Raw genomic sequence first — 16,653 nt, 5'->3', positions numbered from 1 at the left:
ATGTTTTTCTCAGTTAAATTATTCTATTAATCTGAATTCCTGAAACTACATTCTGAGCTTCATTATAGCAATTCATTTTACACAGTTATTCTGTACTTGTATGCTATATTACAGAATAATTGTGTAAAGGAATTGCACATGGGAGTGATTTTGTGTTTTATGATGTGCAAACTATTACTTTTTGTGTAAAAATATTCTAAAAAATATGTGTGACATGGTGTTTTTTAGGAACATTACATAGGGCCAAAATATGCCATGTTTTATATTGAACAGTCTATGTAAGTCCATGCATAGTTAGAGAAAACTACATAACATGGAATAATAATACTAATTGAAAATGTTTCTCTCTGGTGGCATTTGTGAGCGAGTCAATGAAATAGGTTTGAAAAATCTTTTTAACTCTGTATATATTCAGGGGAACAACTGGTTAGTTTGAGAAAATAGACAACAAAATTATTTTTGAAGTTGGAGAAACCCATTCAGGCAATAAAATGCTATATTAACCTTGCAAATGTTGCTCATTTGCTAAAAAATAATTTAAAGGATAAAGCTCAACTTAATCCTTTGTGTAGTATGTTACATATAAATTGTATGTTAGATAATAATGAATGCCAGAATGTGACTTACAACTTTTCCTTATGTTATTTTGCTTAGGTCTTTTTTTCAATCCTAATTGGAGCTTTCAGTGTTGGTCAGGCTGCCCCATGTATTGATGCTTTTGCCAATGCAAGAGGAGCAGCATATGTGATCTTTGATATTATTGATAATGTAAGTCATTTATTATTTTAATGACAAAAAAGTCTTTAAGCTCATGTAATTAAATTGGGATTTAGGTTGCATATTTTTGAATCAACTATATTGAATAAGTTGTGCTGACTAAAATGACATTTAATTATATGAAATTAATGACGTCTTCGTAATAAATGAAAGAAAATACCTCTTATTAATATTTTAAAATGTATCTTTAGATAATATAATAATGCTGATCTCATTTTGGAAAAGTACATCTGCACTAGTGCAGAGCAAAGATGTTTCTCTTCCTAGTTTTTCTCTTTTTCACTTTCATGTTGTAGCCAGACTGAGAATCTTATAATTTCTATATAGGATAAGGCAGTAGATAAATAATTGGTGGTATATTTTGCTGTGGGTTGCCCCCCTTCCAAAAAAATTATCACTGCATGTTTGGTATGGTTTTAAATCAGCTATATTGAATAAGTTGAACTGACTACAGTGAGAAAGAAAAAGTTTTGACATAAAAAAAGTATGTCACTGCATCAAAGATTGCAAAGTAGATAACTGAAATTTGGTCATTTAATCTAAGCAACTTTTCCTTTTTCATTGATCCAAGTCATGAGAAAAATTGCTAAGTTTCTGATTGTATTAAAAGTTTACATTATTCCTAAGTAACTGCTATAATCAATCAGTCAATCTTCTCAATTCAATGTGTTACATTTATTATTTAAGAATAAGCTAATTTTCACTAAATGCTGAAATACCTGGCTATAATATATGTCAATTATAGTATATTTTTATTATTACACTTGTATAATTATGCATATCTGACCATTTAGAAAATGTATGAGGATATGCCAAAAACTTAAAAGGGAAATAGTGTATGAGATGAAATGAATGAATATCTCTTATGTTCTTTTCAGGGAAAGACTACTTTCTGAAAAGAAATATTTCTTTAAGCAACACACACAGATATATACACAATCGTTACCTTGGGTTTTTCTTATATAAGGGGGCTTGTGACATTCCAGGTCCTATTTTTGGAATTTGCTGAATCATATTCCTTAAAAATGCAACTTGTTTGTCCTATGATGTCATTAAATTTTGTTTTATTTAGAATCCTAAAATTGACAGTTTTTCAGAGAGAGGACAGAAACCAGACAGCATCACAGGGAATCTGGAGTTCAATGATGTTCACTTTTCTTACCCTTCTCGAGCTAACGTCAAGGTACTGTAGGTAATATTTATAGGAATTCCTAACTGAGGTTGATTGTTGAATCATTTTAAAGAATAAAATATCTATTATTTTGATATTTATTTGCTTTTTCCTTTGGAGGTTATATTCCCTTATTTGATCCTTTTTTTTTTTTTAGAAATTTCAAACTGAATTGAATTACTACCTTTTTAGGGCTTTCTTGTGAAGTGCGTTCTTTTTCTCATTTTCCTAACAGATCCTGAAAGGCCTCAACCTGAAGGTGCAGAGTGGGCAGACGGTGGCCCTGGTTGGAAGCAGTGGCTGTGGGAAGAGCACAATGGTCCAGCTGATACAGAGGCTCTATGACCCTGATGAGGGCACAGTAAGTGGGAATAACCAAGCCTTCCAGAGTGAGAAGCTGGATACAAATTAGCCCTTTGAAATTGGTTTTTCAGTAACAAGTTTGCAGGTGAATCCAGTTTTCGTATAAAGCCTGCAGAATGGCAATGCATATGGACAATGCCTTCACACCTTGGACTATTTTAACAAATGTATTAAATAAAAATCATAAAAGGCATGGAAGCTGCACAATGCTCTCCTTGGTTCCAACTAAGCTTTCATCACCCAATAAATTACTACAAAACAGTCTACGAACCACTGAGAGGATTACTTTCAATGAGTTATTGGGTTTGGTCAAACATATTCCATATAGCAATTGTTGGTAACAATTGATGACAGTGAAGGTCACCAGGTATTTTAGGACAGCAATTAAATTCATCCGAGACAGTTGAGTTTTCTTAAACTTTGGAATATCTAAGGGGAAAGTGGCATAGTCTCTTAAGAAACTAGTCTCTGAGAAACTTCTCGAAACACAGGGGACAGTAATAGCCTAGGGTATGTTTTTTGCCATTTAGAAGTTTTGTTATAAATTTGAATATACAAAAAATTGTAACCAGAGAATTCACAGATCCTTCACGCAGATTCAGATTGTTTATATTTTGACCCACTTGCTTTGTCATCTTCTCCTTCTCCGTGTGTGTGTGTGTGTGTGTGTGTGTGTGTGTGTGTGTATTATATATACCCTTATACTTCATCATAATATATTTCCTAAAAAGGACTTTCTCTTAGACTGACCACAAAACAATGACAAAAATCAGTAAATTTAACATTAGCACAGTACAAATCCACAAGCTATATTCAGAATTTCCTCAGTTGTCCCAACTTTAGGGCATTGAGTTTTGATATTAAAATGCATTATAATTCAGTAATTGAGAAAACAGAAGATTATAAGGTAAAAAGTAAAAATAATGGCATGTCAAAACCAAAAATCATAAAAAGGCATTGGGCTAGATCAGAGATCTCAAGAATTAATATATAATTTTCTACAATGCATGGAACTATTTATTTGATTTAATACAATTAATATTCTCGGAAAAATATATGATATTACTATGGGGGAACATAGGCCTGTTCTCATTTACTGAAGTAGACTCTGGGTTGGTTCAAATGTAAATATTTTTCTTTATTTTTTAAAAAGAATCTAGTAAAATTCTAGCCTTTGAGGACAAGTGATCTAAAAATATCTTTTAAAATTATTATTGGAATAATTCACATTTTTAAAGAAAGCACATGTTAACAGAAAAAACTGATCTTCAGAAATTCTGTAACTCAGATATTCACTGTTCACATCATAATTTAACAATTTTCTTACCACTGAAATAATAGAAAAAATGCCCAGTGGTATAGTTGATTAATTCAGTTGTTCCTTAAGCCTCTTTCCAATGAAAGCCAATAAAACTATGATAAAAGAAAGCAAGAAAGGTCTAACATGGGTGCCAGTGCCTGTGATCTCAGCACTTGGGAGGCTGAGTGAGGTAGGAGATTCATTTGAGGCCAGATTTGAGACCATCCTGGGCAACATAATCACAGTCTGTCTCTACAAAATATTTTTTAAAATAGCCAGGCCTGGTGGTGTGCACCCATAGTCTTAGCCACTTGGGGGGCTGAGGCAGGAGGATCACTTGAGCTCAGCAGTTCAAGTCTGCAGTGAGCTATTGTTGCGTCAATGGTTGTGCCACGGCACTCCTCCAAAGTCTGGGTGACAGAATGAGACTCTGTTTCTAAAATTAAAAAAAGAAAGAAAAGAAAGTAATAGATTTATTTGGAGCAAAAGATTTATTTTTTATATATATATATATATATATATATATATATATATGGAAAAAGTATACATTTAATATTAGAGAAATGGATATGAATATATGAAGGCAACCCTGCTCATTATAGAATATGAACATGCAACTCTCTAGAATATATACAGATTTGTAAAAAGTTTCAAGAAATGGTCAACTTTACTTATAAATATATACAAATGAAAACAGATATAAGTTATCACTTCTTACCTATTAATTGGAAAAAAAACATTAAAATGATAAAACCCAGTGCTGGTAAATTATAATGAAACAGATTTATATATTCCTGTTAACATTGTAAGTTATCAAAATGTTTTAAGAGAATTATTTAGCCTTTTTTCAATGAGCAATAAATGCCCAGCAAATACCAGTCATTGTGCATGTAAGCAATTGTTGTCAAGGGAGAGAAAATAAATCATACTCTTCAACTTAGTAATTCTCTACTTTTGCAATAAATTTTGAAGGAAGCCAAATATTTAAGGGAGTGGAAATGTAGTAAATTATGGTATGTTAAAAATAGCAAAACATCATAATGCCATCAAAATGATATGTAGACCAGGAAGGTAAGTGTGTCTTTTCATTTAAATTTAATATTGGGACATAAAAATAATGATATGCCAAAAATATCAAACCCAAAATAGTTTATAGCAAATAATCCTTCCATGAAAAAAACTATGTATGAAAATAAATATCAGGAGAAAACATAAGCTTTTAACTTTTGTTCTTGCATATTGCTGTTAATTATTTCTAAACACCAAACTAAGTTAAATATTAGGTAAGATGTTTTTCATAAATGGTCCTGATACTTTAGCTATTAGGTGGTTAAATACTTAATAGGAAATATTTTTTTCTTTCAGATTAACATTGATGGACAGGATATTAGGAACTTTAATGTAAGCTATCTGAGGGAAATCATTGGTGTGGTGAATCAGGAGCCGGTGCTATTTTCCACCACAATTGCTGAAAATATTCGTTATGGTCGTGGAAATGTAACCATGGATGAGATAAAGAAAGCTGTCAAAGAAGCCAACGCCTATGAGTTTATCATGAAATTACCACAGGTAAAGGCTCTGATAATGTAGTTGTCCTTGAAATTAGAATTTCACTTCATAGGGCTGCGTTTATTTTTCAAAGGTTTATCTTATGTTTGAGATGCAAGATTGTCCAACTTCGATAGGTAAGTCCCATGAATGACTCAGTTAGGGGTTCAAGGATTATAGCCTCGTACATGAGTAATACAACATTTTATACGGAATGTGTCCGTTTTTTTTATAATACAGAATTCATTTTTCATAATTTATGATACATTAAAATAGTTAAGACAAAGCTCCATGTTATCTTTATGTAGTTCTGTGGACTTCCTAGCCTTTTTAAAGTTAAGTTACTTGAAGAACTGATTCGTGTTTTCTGTGGTAGAAATTTGACACCCTGGTTGGAGAGAGAGGGGCCCAGCTGAGTGGTGGACAGAAGCAGAGAATCGCCATTGCACGTGCCCTGGTTCGCAACCCCAAGATCCTCCTGCTGGACGAGGCTACATCAGCCTTGGACACGGAAAGTGAAGCTGAGGTACAGGCGGCTCTGGATAAGGTCAGTAGAACCAAAACAGCTGAAGGACCAGCCAATTGAAACCTGTTGAAAATTCTTGCCAATGCTTCTGGAGTCTGGATTGAGAAACAGAAACATAAGGGCCGATGAAGCTACCTCCGGGAACTGTATTGATTTCTCCTGTCTGTCAGGTTACATTGTGTTAAGAGGTGAATGGGACTAGCTTGTTTTGACCATGGTGCAGTGAGCCCAGATCCAGGTCTGTGCAACAAGCCATTTACCTTTGTTTATTTCTTGCATATGGGCTATTGCAAGACTGCTTCTGACCAAAAGTAGTCACATCAAAACATTTCTTTTAATCTGGTTACCCAGACACTGGTCCAACTGAAAACTAATTCAAAATACCCTATTTTGTAGGCAGTGACATCATCTTTATCTATTCATGTAGGTCACCAGGTGCTTTTCTGGAAATAAAGTTCAGCTCTGTACTTGTTTAAGCATATAAATAAGCAATTCATTTTCAGAGTGCTGAGCTCATCTATCCAGCTCAGATATTTTTAAGTTTCTCATTAGCATCTTTACTAAGCTGAAGTGTTACAGGAAGAACCTTTCCTTGGTATACTTTTGGCGGTAATACTAATGTCATCTGTATTAACAACACAATGTAAATACCAGACTCAGATGGAAATTAGTTTTAAACACATAAATATCATAAATATATTTGATTAAAGACAGTTTAGTAATAACATGTGCAAGTTCCTTCAGGAATTCTATCTGAACTACCTCATACACTTTAAGAGACAAGCTATACGAACCTTATTTTCTCAGGAAAATTTATATCTGAATCCTAAGTAAACAGAACTGCTTTGTATGCTGTAAACTGTAGTGAATTAATGCTTCATGGTTTATCAGCTTAATATCTTGACTTTTTTGTGATTTTTTGAGACAGGGTCTTGCTCTGTCACCCAGGCTGGAGTGCAGTGGTATGATCACAGCTCCCTGCAGCCTCCATCTCCTCAGCTCACGCCATCCTTCCACCTCAGCCTTCTGAGTAGCTGGGACTACAGTTGTGCGCCGCCACATCTGGCTAATTTTTGTATTTTTGGCAGAGATGGGTTTTTGCCATGTTGTCCAGGCTAGTCTTGAACTCCTCAGCTCAAGTGATTGTCCTGTCTCAGCCTCCCAAAGGGCTGGGATTATAGATGTGAGCCACTGCACTCAACCAATATCTTGACTTATTTCATATATTTTAATAATGATTAATAAGACGATAATAATTATTCCTTACAAAGTCTTACACTGAATACTGCTTTTGTGTACATTAAATCATGATATTAAGGAGTCAGAATATAATGCATGTGATACTGGTATATGGTTGGTTATTCTGAAGTTACTTAAAGCAGGAAATCATAAAGTAATATACACATAAATTAAACTATTAATTCTAACTTAAAAATATAAATAGACATTCATGTATTGACATAGACGTTTTAGGGTAAAGTTGGGTAGAATGAAAGATATATTTACCAAAAACTCAAAAACGAAAAAGAGTCCTATTCAGCCCGGAGTCTGGGTTCCAGTCCATTCTAGGATACAGATATTCAATATTCAGTATTAGTTCTTGCTGTACTAAAAGACTAGAACTAATGGAGATGAAGAGTATGTATTGTTTTCCATAATATGACCTCTGCCAGAAAAACTGTGACCTTGAAAGTCTTAGTATATATTTGGACAAGTTACTTCATTCAATTTTAGCAGTTTGTGTTCATAGGATCATGGCACGCTCCTCCATTGATAACCCTTTATATATTTGCTTTAAAAATAGCTGATGAACCACTTATAATTGTTTAAGGTCTCCAAGAAAAGCCATTAGTAGCTTAGGGTGATGGTTAAGAGCATAGGCTTTGATACTAGGCTGGGATTGGAGTCCTGGCTCTTTTCCCTTCTAGCTGTGTCCTTGGGCACAGTAACTAACCTCTCTAAGCCTGAGACATCTCTGAAGTAATGGAGGAAGAGGGGACAGAAAGAGTATCATAGGATTATTTAAAGAATAAGCAAGATACTGCATGTAAATTTATTAGCACATGCCTAGTACATAGGAAACACTTGATATTATTAGCTGCTGCTATTATTATGGTGATTACCATTACCAGGATTTTTTTTTTTTGGTTGCTAAATTGGTTACCTATCGCTTCATAACAATTGTCTTGAATCCAGGCTTAAAAGAATTTCATGTATTGAAAGAGTAGCTCCTCTGTTCTTTCCATCTGTGCACATGGCTGCATTTACCTGGAGGGCTGGCTTCATTAAAATGGTGCATGGTGGCCTCACTGACACACTGACTGTTGGCTGGGCATCACAGTTCTCGATGTGACTTCTCACACTTGTATAATAGGCTAACCTGTCTTCCTTATATGAAATGTTCAGGACAGTGTACCAAGAGGGCAAAGACCAATGAGCGAAGTGTCCAGAAGATTAGACTCCACAACTCATTTTGTTGGTCACAGCAAGTCACAGGCTAGACCACATTTGAGGAGAGTTAACAGACTGTGCCTCTATGGGGTGAGGAGTAAAGAATCTATGACCATATTCAATCTTCTAACGTATGTCCTTTGTCACAATTATTTACATTTCTCCCACCCACAAAAGAACGTTACCTCTTTCTCAGATCCTCAAAATTTTCATACATTGGTAGGATCTGGCTCAAAGATCAGTATCTGAAGATCTGCATGTGGTCCAATACAGATGAGAGTCTTCATATTCAGCTCATCTTGGCCCAGAGACCTATGAAAAAGCCAAGTTATCATCAACACATACTCTCAACATAGAGTGGTGGTGCAGGGACAGGATAATCACAGCAGATACTCATTCAAAAAGGAGAACAGGAAGTTCACAGCAGTCCTTGGCCTATTCTGACATGTAGTCAGGTACATTTTGCCGGTTACTCCACTACTCCAGGAAAATGGGATGTTTCTTGATTCTGCTCCCCAGGAGTGGGTTTCCCTAGTCCATTGTTCTCTTTAGTTTCGGGGTCTTTTAGCTTCCTGCTGACAGGGCTTTTCTTTTTCATAAGAAATGGTCTATGTCTGCAGCTCAGTGGCTTTCTTAGCATGTTTTTGCCCATAGAAATTTGGGGCCCATTTCATTTTGTATTTTTAACAGTGTCTTTTAGTCTAAGCTGAGGGTCTCTATTAAATACTTTGAGTTTACTTAAAATCTGGCTGTCATTTATTCATGCCCCAGAAGGTATGCCTGTAATTTTTTTTGAGACAGTCCTCTCTCTTCTTTGGGCTGCAGGTGAACTTGCCATCAGAAAACCCTTAAGAGTCCTCGAAGTTTTTTTTGTAGCTGAAAGTGTCTACCAGGCTCTGCCTAAAATCTTTCAGAGACTTTTGCTAAAAATCTTACACCCACACACTCTTATTTTTGTCCTAATTTCATTGGATAACAACTTTGTTTTCCAACTGATTACTGGGGTCTTCTATAACATCTTTAAATTCTCATTGTGACCAAGTAGCTCATTCTTCAGCTGATAATCCTCTTCCCAAACCTCATCATACACAGCTAGGGGAATCCACTTGTGCCTTCAGTAGTCTGTGTAGAGATGCTGGGAATCTTCTCAGCCAGATGTACAGGTTCATTAAGTAAAATGTCTTTCTTCGAAGTCGCTGTAGGAAACATCTTTGTCAATTTGTCCAAGGTTACTTAATAAAGATGTTCCTTTTCTCTCCTCTAATAGCAATTTCTTTACACTTCTTCCAATCTCCACTAACAATGTTACCACCTTCCTTTCAACCACTATGTACCACTCAATCCCAAAGCCAATGTCACATGTTTTAGGTTTTTGTTACAGCAGTATCCCAACCTAATTACTAATTTCCATATCAGTTGTTTTAAGCCAAGAATTTAGTGGCTTAGAATATAAACTGTATTGCCCACAAATCTGTGGGTTGGTAGAGTGGTTTTTCTGTTGGTCTTGCCTAGTCTCACTTCAGCTCAGGGTCACCTGGGCTGGAATATTCAAGGTGGCCTCACTCATGTGCCTGGCAGTTGGAGATGTCCCTGCCCTTCCCTTCCCTGCCCTCCCCTCCCCTCTCTCCTCCCCTTTCGCCTCTCTTCCCCTCCGCCTCCCCTCCCCTTCTTTCTCCCCTGCCCCCTCCCCTCCCCTTCCCTCTATCTTTCCCTCCCCTCCCCCCTCCCATTTCCTCTCTCTTTCCCTCCCCTCCCTTCCCCTGTCTCCTCCCCTCCTTTCTCTCTCCTCTCCCCTCCCCTCCCCTTCCCTCTCCCCTCATCTCCCCTTCCCTCTCCCCTTCCCTCCTCTTCCCTGTCCTTTCTTTCCCTGAGGCAGCTTGCTTTTCCTCCCTGAAGTCAGTCATCCTCCAGGAGGCTAGTCAAGCTTCCTTTCACTGCAGTTCCAGGGTAACATCTGACGATGGCAAACAGCTGTGAGGTCCCTTGAGGCCTTGAGGCCTGGGCTCCAGAAATTGCAGAAATCAATTTCTTTACATTTTCTTTGTCAAAACAAGTTACAGGGCCTGCCCAGATTTGAGGAGGCAGAGAAGTTGGCTCCACCTCTGGTAGGAGAAGCTGCAAAGTGTTTGTGGCCATATTAATCTACCATAGTTGCTATGAAAATTGTGTATAATCTACACTAATTGACTCCACACTGCAAGGTAACTACTCTAATATTTTTACAGACAATCAACTATACCTTTGAGGATAAACCCTTTATTACTATATCCCCAAAGATGATACCAATCAGTCAGTTAGTTAATCACTCTAACTTACAAACCAACTTTACTTTTAATGATGAAAAGTTGGATTTTATAAATTGTAGTCTTGTCTTTGAGGACCATAAGGATTTACTGCTATTATATCTACTGTTATTTCTACCCAATTACCCATCTTGGAAGAATAATATTTTTCTTTGGTGGATCCTTTTACATTGATCCATCCTTCCATTGTGTGGCACCAGCTTACTGTAGTTAGCTACTTATTTTTATGCCTTCTTTCTCCTAGAAAGAATAAACCACCCGGGGGCAGAATGAATAAAAAGATACATATTTGAATCTCTCCAACAGCCCAGTGCATTGCACATAGTAGAGGCTAAATAAATATTTACTAAATTGAATATGCTAGTCCAGCTCATGGAGAAAATATATGTCTGCATTAAAATAAATTTTAATAGTAATGACCATGTTTGCTTTTGACTCAATAGATAGCAATTATTTGTCAAAATAACTAAAATGCTATTAGGTATAAGATCTTGAAGAAAGATATAACAGCAGATTTGATATTTTGACTCTCTTAAAGAAAGCCAACACAGTTTCATACCTGCATGCACACTCCTGGTCATGGTGTTATCATAGAAGAACAGGAAGATAACCACAATGGTAATTTTTATACAAAGATTCCAGAAGGTTTCATTCAACACTGTTTTACCAAAGTTCCTGAAGGGCTAGTAGATTAGTATTCCCTTTGTTTAGGCCTGCCTTTCATCTCTGAACATCCCAAATTAGTCAAAAGTCTAAATTTCATCATAGTTGGTGTCCCTGAATCTCGGGTATTTATTTGCCAATGTTCTGTCATCATCAGGGTGTCTGAGACCTCTGAAAAAAAAAAAAGAAAAACTCTTTGTGTCAAAGCTTTACTTCGGCCAACTTCTCTTGGTCAAAGGTGACAGTTGCTTACTTTTAAATTCATGAACACGTGCGTTATTTCTTTTACATGTTGATCATTCACTCATATATCTGATTCCAATTCCTTTGTGTTGACATGTTGACATATCATAAACCTATTATCATCATCATGATAACGCAGTCATTGTTAACAATTTATTCATTAGCATAATGAATATAATTACAGTAATAAATTCTTATATGCTTTATTATATATGAACTGAACCCAACTTTCATATTAGTAAATATTCATGAGTGCTTCTTTGGGGCTTATATATTAAAAATCAAAGAATAGTCTTAAATGTTATCCAAGAGAGCTTTGTTCTAGCCTCTCTCTGTTTTCAGTGATTTTTCTCTTTTACATTTATAAAAACAATTGATTCATCTGGATTAATTTTAGTATAAGGACTAAAGTAGAAATACCACATTACTTTCTTGGGTGGCTACACAATTGTCTCAATACCATTTATTGTATAATTCACCTTTTCCCTACTAATAGTACCATATTTATCATAATTAAATTCTTAAAGGGTTTATGTCTATTTCTGGACTCTCCATTTGGTTCTATTTATCAAATACCCATTCAAGTGCTGGCTTCCCCTAGGTTTTACTATTTTAATAGCTATAGTTTTTAATGTACTAGGATCTGTTAGAGATATTCCCCTCTCATGATTCCTCTCACTAACTTCTTTTTCAGAATTTTCATGGCTATTTTTTAAAAATTGAGATATAAATTACATACCTAATAAAACTCACCCTTTAAAAATACACAATTCCAGGGTTTTTAGAATATTCACAATGTTGTGCCACTATCACCACTATTGAATTCCAGAACATTTTCACCACCTCATAAAGAAACCAGTTACTCTGCATTCTACCCTCACTCTAGCCTTTGGCAACTATGAATCTACCTTCTGTCTCTATGAATTTGCCTATTCTTAAATAACTCATATAAATGGAATCATTCCATGTGTCATCTCTTGTGACTGGCTTCTTTCACAATGCTTTCAAAGTTCATCTATGTTGTGATGTGAATCAAAATGCATTCTATTTTATGGCCTAATAATATTCCATTGTAAGGATATACCACAGTTTGTCTGTCAATTAATGAATATTTGGATTGTTTCCACTTTTTCACTATTATGAATCTATCCTCTTATTTTAAATTTATATGTTAACCACCTAGATGCAATAGGCTACTCTCTAATAACCATCCTAATGATGTGGTTTGATTGTTTCAGAGTAGGAGTGATCTTAAGCTATTGGGTAAAATGGTTAATGAGTGTCAGAAAGAGTAGCCATTATTAATGACATAACATCAATACTTTTACTGGCATTATCCAGGGTTTAAATGCCCATGTATAAATCCACCAACCAAACATATGAGGCCACTAAACTAGATAGGCAGGTGATTTGTAGATTTTAGCATGCATAAAAACCACCTAGGGCATTTGTTAAAGAGCAAAGTTACTTGTCTTACTCCATAGATTATGCTTCGGATGGTTTTTGAACCATAATTTAAATCCTGATCCCGAGGTACATTTTCATCTAACTGCCTGCTTTCAGTTCATCAAAATTAGTTAAAATCAGGCTCTTCAAAAGGGACCCTATAGCAGTGCTCTGGAATAGGTTGTCCCTTCGTAACAACTTCCCTAAAAAGTTTCTAGTAATGTCTCTAGCATTCTCTAGCATTAACTTAGAGCTAGGGCTTCTCAGACAAGTATGAAAACACTGAAGAAGGATCAAGCCCTTGTTTTTCTTAAGCAAACACTGATACTAAAGTAGGTTTCTAGGGAAATCATCTGTCCTCCCACTGAAGGGGTTAGCCACTTGTCTGGTCCCAAATGCAAGTCTCACTTTTTCATAAAGAGTGATGCTTTTACCATAATTACACAGAGATCTGGAGTATAACCTACTCTCACCATCTACACACATCATTCATCCAAGTGTTTAACTGTGCATGTTAATTGACAGTATGCCAATACTGTAACCCTGATGCACCATATTTTTGTTCTTTTAGGCTAGAGAAGGCCGGACCACGATTGTGATAGCACACCGACTGTCTACGGTCCGAAATGCAGATGTCATTGCTGGGTTTGAGGATGGAGTCATTGTGGAGCAAGGAAGTCACAGCGAACTGATGAAGAAGGAAGGGGTGTATTTCAAACTTGTCAACATGCAGGTATTTGCTTTCCAGGAATTTGCTCCTCAATATAGTATTCTTTAAATTATTAAAATGTGGTACAGTGAATGCTATACTGAGCAATAAGAAGCTTCAAGAAGATGCCTAAAAGTCTATATCTGAGACTTTAATTCAGAATCTGTAAAATGGTAGCAGGTGAGAAAATAGGGGAAAGTGCCAAAAACATCATGGATGTATTCCTTAGGACAGCGATTCCTAATTGCCTGGGGAATATGGTCAAACTAAAAGGTCCTTTCTACAATAAGATTAGGGATGATCAGAGTTCTGGGAGTCAGAGGACAGGAGAAGTGTTTCACACTTGTCCAAGGAGTCCTGGCTCTGAGTTATATGGAATGCTACATTTTACCAGAAACATTTTAGGGAAGTTGTTGACAAGTGACAACCTTTTCCAGAGCAGTGCTCTGCTATAGGGTTCTTTTTGATGAGCCACGATCTCTAGTGGTTGGGGGAGGTCTCGTGTGATCTAGAAATGTTTCCCAAATAATCCAATTAAGACCATCATCAAGATCCATGGCTCTAGGAAGTGAATAGTTTGTCTTTTAAAAGAAAAGAGCAGGCCGGGCGTGGTGGCTCACACCTATAATCCTAGCACTTTGGGAGGCCAAGGTGTGCGGACCACCTGAGGTCAGGAGTTCGAGATGAGCCTGGCCAACATGGTGAAACCCTGTCTCTACTAAAAATACAAAAATTAGCTAGGCTCAATGGCATGTACCTGTAGTCCCAGCTACCTGAGAGGCTGAGGCAGGAGAATCACTTGAACCTGGGAGGTGGAGGTTGTAGTGAGACCATGCCATTGTACTTCAGCCTGGGTGACAGAGTGAGACTCCATCTCAGATAAAAAAAAAAAAAAAACCAGAAAAAAAAAGAAAAAGAAACAAAGAAAAGACCACTCATTCACTCTAATTCCTAAAACAGTTTGTATTGATAACTGTTGGTTTTTCTTATTATTAAGTAAGATATTTTATTATACTCAGTCACTTGAGCAGCACTGCAGATTAAATAACCTAAGAATATCTTATTCTATGAACAGATTCTACTTGTGAAAGTATATACATTTACTTTGATACAACTGTAAATAGTATGTACACACATATTTTTGTTCTTTTTTCTTAACATTTCAGATGTACGTCATCCAGATACCATTATTTTAATGGGTGCTTAGCAGTCCATTTTAGTAATGTGTGAAATTAGTCATTTTTCTAAATTAGATATTTGGTCTGTTTCCAGTATTTCTGTATTCTAAATATTGCCACTATGAGCACAAGTAGGTCAAAAAAGATTGTCGAAATTTTGCCATTTTTCTGACAAGTAACTTAACTCTTCTGAGTCTTCATTTCTACATTTGGAATATCAAACCTACCATGAGAGTTTGCTATAAGGTTAAAAAAAATCTGAATATTTGTGTGCTAAAAAAAACCCCACTGAACTGTTTAAAATGGTGAATTTTATGATATGTTAATTATATTTCAAAAATCCTGTTTTTTTTTTTAAAAAAAAGCCCCAGCACAAATTAGATGACGATAAATGGTAGTTACTAAAATTTGCAAATTCCCCAATATGAAAATATCAAATGAAATGATGAAAAGTTTTGTAACTCAGGCTTGCAGTTGCCAGAGAGTGTTCTCTAGCAGGAAGGAATCAATCATAGTGTCTTTGCCAAATGCTACCATATGGCGTAGCCACCATAAAGGGTCTTAATCATTTCACTAGTTAGGAATACATATAATGTTACTTTAAATCCATTTTAGTTTTAATTTCATGAATGGTTACCAAGGCTCTGTGATCTTGCCCATAATGACATGTTGAATCCTCAACTGAGATAACCACTGGGCTGTCCTACTGCCATAACCCCTGTAAGAATGACTTCTGCTTCCATTAGGACTTGGATTGGGAGACTGCCAAAGAGATACGGACAGCTCTGACCTTTCTATATCATATTCCCAAGTTTACTTTCTTAGGAAAAGTTGTACACTTGAAGACTAAACAGGGAGTGGTCTGGTGTGATAGAAACTTGTCACCAATTAGGCAATAGCTTTCAGCAAGTCATTTAATCAAATTGGGTTTTGGTATCTTCACTTGCTAAATGAGCAAGGGATTAGGTAAGATGACCTCTGATGTTTCTACCAGCTCTGGAATTCTGCGTTTCTCAGTGCCTTTGAATGGCTCCACCTGGGTTCCCCCACATTTCCCACTTCTAATTTGAGATTTGCCCTCCCACTTACTTGGTGAGGTTGGAGGGATGAGGGAAAGACCCATTGTGAGCCTGAGGGTTCAGTAGATGCTCAAGCTAATGCAATACTCTTTTCTCAGGCCTCGAAGACCAACCTGGTTTTCATTCAACCTTGTTTTGGTTTTGTTTCTAAGAAAAAGTATCACTACTTTTCCGTTAGGTAGACTGTTGGCTCTTAATTGTTATTTTAAGTGTATCTTAATTTTTTTTCTGATTATAAAGGTAATACATTCTTGCTTTTAAAAATTCAAGTACGTTTTAAAAAATCCAAATACATATATTGTAGAAACTTGAAAGTCATCATAAACCAAATCCCTACAAACAGCCACTGAAAACCATTTCATATTTATTTTTCATCTTTGCCAGCCTAAAGAGTTAAACAGGATCTCCAAATTTAACTATCTATGAAATTGAGCTTGTTTTCACATTTTTTATTGTCCATTTATATTTTTTCCCTCTGTGAAAGTATTTGTTTTTGTATTAGGACACTTTTCTATTGTGTTATTCATAATATTCTCATTGATTTATAAGAATTCTTTACATAAAAAGGAGATACACTTTTCTCTTGCATGTATTGGAGAGATTTTTCCCCCTGCTTTGTTCCTTTCAAATTCAGTTTGTTGTGTCTGGCTGCCATAAAGAAGCTTGAAATTGCATGTAATTAGGTTGTCAATTTTTTCTTCCATGTCTTCAGGATTTGAGATTGTTCTTTGAAAGGATATTCACCCCTATTTCCTTTCAGCATTTATTGTTCTATTTCTTACAATTAAGTCCTTGAGACAACTAGGTGGAAGAAATGAGGGGTATTAGTTTTAAATAGATACCTTTTAAAACCTGGTGGAAAAGTGGCTCTCTTGGCTTGAAGCTCAATGACCTTT

General features: G+C 36.0%; 1 protein-coding gene across 4 annotated transcripts in view; it reads left to right on the top strand.

Annotated features, from left to right (window-relative positions):
• The window catches only part of ABCB4 (ATP binding cassette subfamily B member 4), a 68,669-nt gene that overhangs the window by 24,305 nt on the left and 27,711 nt on the right, over positions 1 to 16,653 (top strand). For all 4 annotated transcript variants that reach the window (XM_003921164.4, XM_074379349.1, XM_074379350.1 and 1 more), the window contains 6 exons: positions 655 to 768; positions 1,850 to 1,960; positions 2,184 to 2,309; positions 4,977 to 5,180; positions 5,536 to 5,706; positions 13,363 to 13,524. In XM_003921164.4, coding sequence (XP_003921213.2) covers positions 655 to 768; positions 1,850 to 1,960; positions 2,184 to 2,309; positions 4,977 to 5,180; positions 5,536 to 5,706; positions 13,363 to 13,524 — 888 coding nt within the window. The remainder of the gene's footprint in view (positions 1 to 654; positions 769 to 1,849; positions 1,961 to 2,183; positions 2,310 to 4,976; positions 5,181 to 5,535; positions 5,707 to 13,362; positions 13,525 to 16,653) is intronic.

Source organism: Saimiri boliviensis, chromosome 10 (genome assembly GCF_048565385.1).
Source record: "Saimiri boliviensis isolate mSaiBol1 chromosome 10, mSaiBol1.pri, whole genome shotgun sequence".
In the NCBI taxonomy this organism is placed as follows: domain Eukaryota; kingdom Metazoa; phylum Chordata; class Mammalia; order Primates; family Cebidae; genus Saimiri; species Saimiri boliviensis.
Note: the sequence above shows the minus strand (reverse complement) of the source record. Positions and strands in the feature narration are given on the sequence as shown.